This window comes from Musa acuminata, chromosome BXJ2-10 (assembly GCF_036884655.1).
Source record: "Musa acuminata AAA Group cultivar baxijiao chromosome BXJ2-10, Cavendish_Baxijiao_AAA, whole genome shotgun sequence".
NCBI classification, from domain to species: Eukaryota; Viridiplantae; Streptophyta; class Magnoliopsida; order Zingiberales; family Musaceae; genus Musa; species Musa acuminata.
This window is the reverse complement of record NC_088347.1, coordinates 35,830,695-35,839,944: the sequence shown is the minus strand read 5'-3', so window position 1 is coordinate 35,839,944 and position 9,250 is coordinate 35,830,695. Positions and strand designations below refer to the sequence as shown.

General features: G+C 37.1%; 1 protein-coding gene across 1 annotated transcript; it reads left to right on the top strand.

Annotated features, from left to right (window-relative positions):
* The first annotated feature begins 1,408 nt into the window (after window positions 1–1,408).
* LOC135625814 (probable polygalacturonase At3g15720) lies at window positions 1,409–3,578 on the top strand. The gene is made up of 8 exons (XM_065130901.1): window positions 1,409–1,435; window positions 1,495–1,611; window positions 2,009–2,140; window positions 2,225–2,374; window positions 2,575–2,782; window positions 2,874–2,955; window positions 3,035–3,257; window positions 3,345–3,578. The coding sequence occupies exons 1-8, from the start codon at window positions 1,409–1,411 to the stop codon at window positions 3,576–3,578; spliced, it is 1,173 nt and encodes a 390-aa protein (XP_064986973.1).
* The last annotated feature ends 5,672 nt before the right edge of the window (window positions 3,579–9,250 follow it).

Sequence of the window (9,250 nt, the reverse complement as noted above, 5' to 3'; positions counted from 1 at the left end):
TCATGTATCACAAGATAATTTTTGATTAGCAGCCTTACGGTGTGAAACGCTAACTATCTTAATACTTTGGAACCCATTGGGTGGCACTAAGGTAAATGGGGCATTAGGTATATGTCTGATGGGTGATACAATGTCTTTAGTCCATCAACTTTCTGTTTGACAAAAGTGCTATATTAGGCTTGCATCTGCCTTTACAATCCCCTTTATATACTCTCATTCAGCCATATATTTGAGAGTCTTTTGTGCCTAATAAAAGGTGACTATTTTGTGTTATTTACTATGTCAGAGATATCTTATCCTTTTCGTATGTGACGATGACATATCATGCATACATTCATCTTTCTAACATTTTTGTTTTTCTATGCAGATCATTGGACCTACATGATGGTATAGGTTTTGTATTTCTTTTCCTTTTTATTTTTTTTAAACACTCGATACGTAGGAGATAGTACAGTATTGGTCGACGTATAGTACCAGTACACAAATTATAGGTAATGACAACCTCTCATGTTCCGTACCTAATATCTGACGTTCCTCGGTCCTTTAATATTACAATAAGTTTTATAAAAAGATGTACTTGCAATATCATTTTAAATAGAACTTTTTTCTATTAATATATTATTATTGGTTATGATATATCTAATAGTTTACGTGACTAAACGAGACAAAAGATTATAAGTTCATCTTGAATGGGAAATGTGGGGTTCATTCTTCCTCATTTATTTTTGTTTTTTGTATCTTTCAATTTTTCCCTTCATTTTATCTGTTAGTTTTATATCATTTTACATTCTTGCAATCAAGTAATTTCTACCCAGTTGTACCTTCTAATTCTCTCTCTCTCTCTTTCTATCAACCAAATTCATTTATTGTGGTGGCATAAAGATTAAGGCACGTCAGAATTTGGATAATGAAGAATAACAAAATTCATCTCATGACTCAATTACGTAGCATTAATTAATAATAAATAATATTCAGTATTGTCTCAATAGGGCATACATTTGAATCCAATATCCAAAAACACAAAATATAATATTTTCTTATTTATTATAACTTTTTGGCATATAATGGACATTTCCACATAAATGAAAAGCGATTGATGCTTCATTTCTGCATTCTTCGAATTCTACATTCTTTCTACTTTGCAAATTCATTGCCTGTGATTAAATATGACAATGATTCGTAATACCTCAAACAGCATTGTGTCAATTGGCCATTTTTGTAATTACATTCAATGACAAATACAAGTAAGACATAATAATATTTTCTTCCACCATAGAACATTTTACTTTTTGGTTAATCCTTAATTGCATGAGTTGATCGGCAGCGTTATAAAAATGGAGACGATGTAGCAACGATCTAACTCAGAATCGAATCAAGTAGATCTCGGTGCGGCAAGTGCTCGGAGACGATGGTGAGTACGCATGCGTTTCTTCTGGTATTTGTGGTGGTACGTCCTCAACTAGTTTCTCTTCCTTGTGTCATCGACATTGACAGGCTGCTCTGGCGGTGCTCGGTCTGTTGCTGCTAAGTCTAAGTGCTGCTGTTGGATACAAGACTTACAACGTTCTCGACTTTAAGGCCGTGGGTGATGGCCAAACTGATGATACTAATGTAAGCTCGCTCGCTCGCTCTCTCTCTCTCTCTCTCTCTCTCTCGGGGATGAGATCGGCAGCACAGTCCTCTGCATAGAGGTGGAGTTAATAGGTCACGAAATACTACATCAGCCATGGCAGCAGCATGGTGGAGTCAAGCTCACCATTCTTGTCAGAGAGCCAAATCTAGAATGTTACTTGCGAAGTGGATTCAATTGATATGGTATCAAGATTCATATGTAACTGAGAATAATTGTTATAAACCATTAATAATGATTGGGAATCTTGATCTCAAAACCCATCACAGAAGCATTTTTTTTCATTCATGCATGCATTACGTAAGAAGAAGGTAGTATCGTGTTGCATGTTGTTCGTTCCTTCTTCTTCCTCCTCATGATCCAGGTATTGACTTGCAGGCGTTCGTACAAGCATGGGCAGCAGCTTGTGCAGATACCAGATCACCGGTGATTCTCGTCCCTTCAGGGAAGACGTTCTTGATAGGTGAAATAACACTGTCGGGCCCCTGCAAATCCAGCATTGATTTTCGGGTGAATTGTTAAGAGATGCTATAGTGGAGCTTGGAAACACTATCTGTGAATTCCTTCCTCAAAGGGAAATGCTTGTTTTTGCAGCTACAAGGGGACATTGTGGCACCAAATTCGAAGTGGACGAACGATAAGGCCAGCTTGTTGACCTTCACGTACGTGAACCGTCTGATCGTGCACGGCTACGGGCAGATCGATGGCAGAGGCCAACTCTGGTGGGACCTCTTCGACAAAAAGGTGGACACGTTGATCCAAACTCTATTGTCACCTTCGTCGCATCTTGTCTGACCTACTGACTGTTTGTTTTATTGTCTCTGTCAACCACAGCAAGTTTCGGTTCGGCCTTTCGTAAGTGTCAACCTCACTGATGAGACCTACGTAACACTGTTGATCTTAGAACGAAGCCATTCTGATCTCGTGTTATTGTGTTTGGTCAGACCTTAGCCTTCCATCACTGCAACGATCTTTATGTGAAAGGAATAACGATAAAGAACGGCCCCGATAAGCATATGACCTTCTTCAAATGCGTCGGCGTGAAGATTAGCTGGGTCAAGATAACAGCGCCGGGCGACAGCCCCAACACAGACGGGTTGTACTTCTCCGGGTGCCAGAACGTCGACGTCTCCGGCTCAATTATCGGAACAGGTCAGTATCGGCTGTTCTCTGAGGTCGATTAGTGCTGCTGCATGCTACTCCTCGATCGTCCTGATGCATTCTTGAATTGCCATGAGTGCAGGAGATGATTGCGTAGCTATCGGCCCCAACTGCTCAAAGATCAACATCAACTGCGTCCATTGCGGCCCTGGCCATGGCTTCAGGTACTTCATTGCTATGCTCATCAAGAAGAAGAGCCTCTACTATTCTGCTAGCTAGATTTCTCATGATGTTTCTTCACAGCATTGGAAGTCTGGGAAGGGATGGTGCGGAACAATCAGTTGAGAACATTCGTGTATCCAATTGCAGTGTAATGGATGCTCTCACAGGCGCAAGAATCAAGACATGGCAGGGAGGATCTGGATATGTCAGAGGCATCGTGTTTGAGAATATGAGGATCTACTCGGTTAAGACGCCAATTAAGATCGACCAATTCTACTGTAATGGTAACATTTGCCAAAACCAAGTAAGTATTTGACATGAATGCTATCCATCTTACTATATCAGCTCATATTAGTGATCATTTGACTTGGGGAAAAACGCTGGAAAATAGACCTCCGCGGTGGCAATAAGCGACGTGCAGTTTGTGAATATTTCTGGGACGACCATCAAGGAGAACCCCATCAAAATACTCTGCAGCAAGAGCGTTCCATGTAAAGGCATCCACCTGGAGAATGTGAAGCTCTCCATGGTTGGAGGGACAACTCCAGTGAAATCTGTTTGCATCAATGCCAACGACTGCCAATTCATTCGAGTCGACCCAGACGTCCAATGTGTTGCTGGATAGACGACGCTCGACAAATGGACTTTCATATTCCAAAACAACAAGTAATTGGAACTTTCATACTGTCGATCGAAAGTTCCAATTACTTGTTGTTTTGGAATATGTTATACACCTTAATGCTTTCGAATTATCTTCCAATCCCTATGAACAGATGAGGGGTTGATGTTGTACGATTGCGTGGGGGAAATATCTTTTATCTCCGTCGTCTCCTCTCTTATTTTCTGCTCTGTATGTACTGTAGATGACAAACTGTTTTATATTATTTCGAGCAATCTCTACGAGCATCTTTTCTATAACCTATAAACAAGTGGGATGGCTCCGAGCTCTCGTGATGGAAGCGATAGATATCAGTCTCAGAAATTGTCTTCCAACCCTTCAAAGAGAAGATGGAAGCCTACTCAGTCTGGATTCAATTTCCAGGCTTACCTATACAACTCCTAATCGCAGGTATCTTATGTACGCTACCTTCCAAGGTAGGGAAACCTTTGAAGGTTGATCAGGTTACTTTGTCTAGGACTAGAAGTAGTATGTACGTAGTAAGAGTGATGCTGGATAGGTGTCTAATGCGGAAGGCTCGATTAGGTTTTCGGAGGAGCATCCCGAGATTGAAGATTATTCTACGTATGGGACGTGGGTTCTTGGTTGAGTGGTGACTAGCTTTATCTTTATCTGTCTATTATATGGGTTCTTGGTTGAACAATAACTCTTTTATCTTTCTATCATACGGATTCTTGGTTGACTGGTGACTTGCTTATCGAGGGTCAGCACCTTCGTCGAAATAGGTAGAGAGTGGGTGTTGTCAGGTGAGATTGTTACTTTGGGCGAGCTGCAACGAGGTCCAAAGTATAGCAAATGTCAGGTGAAAATGAACTCGATATTGCATAAGGTTTGGTCCCATACGAATGACTATTATATGCACGGGGACGGGTTTGAGGAGCATCGAGTGTTTATTTTACGTGATCATAACATTTTCTGGAGTCAAATAAATAAATATTATTTTATTAATATGTATAACTTATAAATATTTATTATGATTCACTTATTCATTGTATCACTATTATGATTCACTTATTCATCAAATCACTATGTCAAAAATAGTCTTGGTTTTTATTGAGAAATATAATGATATTAACTCATAGATAAATATAACTAGTATAATGATATGCTCTCCACTTAAATCTGATTTATTATTGGGAGATTGTTCTGAAAATAAAAAATAAAGAAATTTCAACAATGCTAAGTAGGAACTTTTATAAGTCAAGTGTAAAATAAATACATAATCAAAAGTCAATCATCTCATTGGCCTATATCAAATACCCAAAGGAACACTCTCCTAACAACAAATAGAAGCTTTATCCTACAACATGAGTTTGTGTTCTCCCAACCACGGACGGAGACAAACCTATATCGCACTACTAACAACGAATAGAGTGGTGTCTCTCACTTGTTAAAGTGAAAACATATTCCTCCCAATAGCAGATAGAGGAATTGTCCAACCGTCATGCTTGACGACCCGCTAATCCCCGAAGAGAATCACCCTACCTAACCTTAGCAGAAAAATAATATCATCTCATATTGGTCATGTCTATATCATGATGAAATAATATACTAAAATATTTCTTTCAAATATCATTAATATCAAATAATATCAATTAACCATCAATTGACTTTGAATCCTAGTTCAATCGATATAATTAAACTCTATTTAACGAGAAACTAGCTGAATCGATCTATAATCCTTATTTAACTTATCTGGAATCACCATAAATTGGATTTAATTTAGGTTAATAAAACTTGAATAAGTTAAATCAATTCAAAATCACCCTAAATCGATCTCAATTAATTAAATCTAGTTTGATTTAATCAATGTTCGATCCCAAATCTAACAAAATAAAGGCAATAGACTATACTGAAATATATTAGATTAGGTTAGGCTAACTTATGTACTAGTTATGTGCACTGCACATGACTATGGATACACCATATTAAGCTAGGCTAGCCTATAGCCCATGGACTTATTATGTCTGTTGCACATGACTGTCCATGTTGGGCTGGGCTAAGCTAGCTTACGAGCTAAGGCCTAGCTTATGGGTTGTGACCTAACCTATAGGTTGGGCCTGGCTTATTAATTAGACCTAGCTTGTGGATTGATTTCAACCCAAATCTAACCAATTTCATTAATTTCAAATTGTGATATTATAATCAAGCATATATTTATTAATAATAAGTCATTAAAATATAATAAGTAATAACAGATTAAAAAGGTAAATGACATAAGGAGGAAATAGTATTTCAAATCAAATAAAAATCAAATATCTTGCATTCAAGGTAAAATTTTAGAAATTTATATGATATAAATAATTTCAATACGTTATAATCCAAAAATAAAATTATAAACTTTAAAAGTGAGTGATAAATGAAGATCTTAGAAACTTTACATAACATGTTTTAATTTAATAATATATATATATATTTAAAGGAATAAAAAATATTTTAAAACTATATATAATATAATTTAATCCAAAAATAAAATTTTAAACATTTAAAGAAATAAACAAATATATTTCAAGAAAGACAAAGAAACTTATCGCTCCTCAATAAGATATAATTCTTTGTTCCTTCACTATTAGACTTGGTTTGGTGAGAAATGAAAGAGATGAATCCCTCTACTTAAGTAGGAAGGTGAGCCCTCTATATAATATTTTTTTTACTTTTATATTTATTTAATATTTTTATTTTTTATTTAATTTACTAACAAAAATGATATCAAACTATTTGGAATATTAAATATTTATTTCTTAAGATTTATTAATAAGTAAAAAAATAAAAAAAAAATTATATCAAATTTAAATATTTAATTATACGACAATCGTGCGAGATAACTATGTCGAAGTTCCATGCCCAGCAAATATCTTAGGAAGGTTGAAGATACACAAAATATTTATAATGTTATCTAAAAAATATCAATTACTTCTTAATCTATGATATCCATAATGTATGATATCTTTATTTTTTTAAATCTTTTAAACACTAGATGGATCTTATAATCAGTCAGCTCATCGTACAGCTATAAACGAGATTATTATTTAAATTTTTGAGTGGTGCAGATCCAAGATTTGTACATATATTGTGAGTCATTAAGCAGCAAAGTTATATTTGGTTAAAAAAATAAAAAAGGGCTGATAGTCTTTAAGACAAATTTTATTGAGAGTCAAACCCAATATATATCGTTAATTCTTTTAATTCTTTGTTCTTCCTTCGATCTCTCATTTTCTTTTTTTCGTCTATCATGAAACGTCAAATCATGAAGCGAAATGCTTGCCAGGCAGCAGCTTTCGCTGTGCCTTTTGCTCCAATCAAAAGTCTTCTTGCCCTCCACACCACCACCACCACCACCACCACCCGTTCTTTCTCCGAAACCACTGCTCGCTTTCCATCAAACATGCATGATTGGGTGCACCACTTCCACAAGCACCAACGGATGTTCCGGCTCTGTGAGCTTAAACGTCTTTATGTCGCCATCGAGCACCGTCTCTAAGGCAAAACAAAGGTAGAACGGAACCCCCAGTTCATCTCATGAGCAAAACAAAAGAAAGCTATCTTTTGATTGCTCTGCTTACATATAATGGAAACAAGAAGCTAATGGCAATGAGACCTTCCACTGTGCTTCCTCTGTCATATTCGCTGACATGGATCATTGGTTCCTCAGTCGACCATCGGTTTCGTTCTTCCCAGTGAAGCAGATCGTCGACAATGGTTGGGTTCGTCTTCTTTTCTTGTGGAGCAAGGAAGCAGCACTTCCAAGTATCCCAAGTCTACGCACGCATGTAGACTTTTTCTCTGTGGACTTCACTGTCGCTTCCATCGTTGAACAGCTGACAAAACGTGCCATTGGAATCTATTAACAAAGTGACTGGTCAAACCAGGGGGGGAGATTCTACATCGCTTTGATTTGCCTGCGTGGAATTCAATCTCAGCATTGTAGTCGCAGGTTGTGAGACATGAGACAATGTTCTATGTAATCCCGGTTGGCGTCCTTACGTTGAACTTTGAATAATCTATTACTTTTGATATATCGAATCGGTTCATAGACTGTCAAATTGGACTTTAAAATCATTAAAATAATCCAAGAAGTAAAAGATCCATTTATTTTGATAGAGAAATCCCAAGTTACCACGGAGGAAGGGGCAGCTATTTGGCCCCTCTCAAGGAATCATTGAATGCATCCTTCGATAGATCCTCACATAAGTATTTATGTAAAAGTTGATGCCCTCTCGACTCTTATGATCTTTGATCGAGAGATAGTCGATCATTATTCCTAAGATGCTTTAAAGTACTAATTAATACATTACAATTAAAGTCTTGGTCTCGAGAAAGCATAAGGAATTGCCAAACATATAAAGCAGAAGTAACCAGTCTTTGACCCCAAGGTCACCTCAACAAATAGGAATCGATTAAGCGGGGTCATCTTAACCGTGCATGAACTTGATCCACCTCAACATGTCATAAATTGAGATTTTTCTCCAAATTATGGATAAGGGGCTATTGTTGGATCCTTGCTCTATGAGATCTCTATCGAGAAGGTATAATAATATAAAGTACTACATGTTTCATTGGGACTATAACCAAAATACTAAGGATTGCGTCGACCTAAATGAGCAAATGGATAAATTTATCTATTGGGAGCATCTGAATATTTCATGCACGGATGCCAAGAGTCAACTCCATGACTCGAGAGACTAATGGAGAGATAGATTGATATCATCATCGATAGATTGACCTCCAGATGAGATAGCTCATTAGCCTGCAAGACTTATACCTAAGCCATTGTCAAGAAACGACGAAAGCTAGAAGAATATTCTAAAATAACATTCAAGAAAGAGGAGGCAGAGCACCTATGACACCCTCATCATCTCCATCAAGATGATCAATGCTCTAGTCAAAAGAGTCATCATTGATGCAAGTAACTCTACTAACATATATACCGGATTATGATGATATTTAGAAGTTGAGGCTAATTACTAATGGTCTTATTCTGAGGTTATTCTTCTATGATGGGGTTTATTGGCGACTCTATCTCCCCCCTTGGCACTGTCAACTTATATGTAACATTCAAATTGAAGCCTTACTCAAAGTTGATGCTAACAAAGTTTATAGTGTTTGACATACTCTTGACATACAACACCATCATCGATCAATCGTTGTTAAACATACTTCAAACTATAATGTCAACCTATTACATATCAGTAAAGTCTCCAATAAGGTCGGGGTTGGGGATTTGAAATTCCCTGTTGTATCTTTCTAGGCTAAGTATTAAAGATGTGCTCGATACATCCTTCATTCTTCTTGGGTTAAGCATCAAACATCTGCCCAATGCGTCCTCTTTGATTTAAGCATTTAAGACCTACTCGATGCACTGTTCTTGGGCTAAATATCATAGATAGATCCAATGTGTCATTCTTTGACTAAGCATCAGAGTTTGCCTGATGTGTCTTCCTCGAGCTAAGCATTAGTGGTCGTTTGATATTATAGTGACTAACATGTCAAGCTAACATATGACCACACTTTTGAATCCCTCGTAGAGGACCCTTCATCTTCAGAGGGAACAAATGATAGTGAAAATATGTACCTTAATGGAGCCTCAACACACGATAATCTAATCAACATGGGGAAGT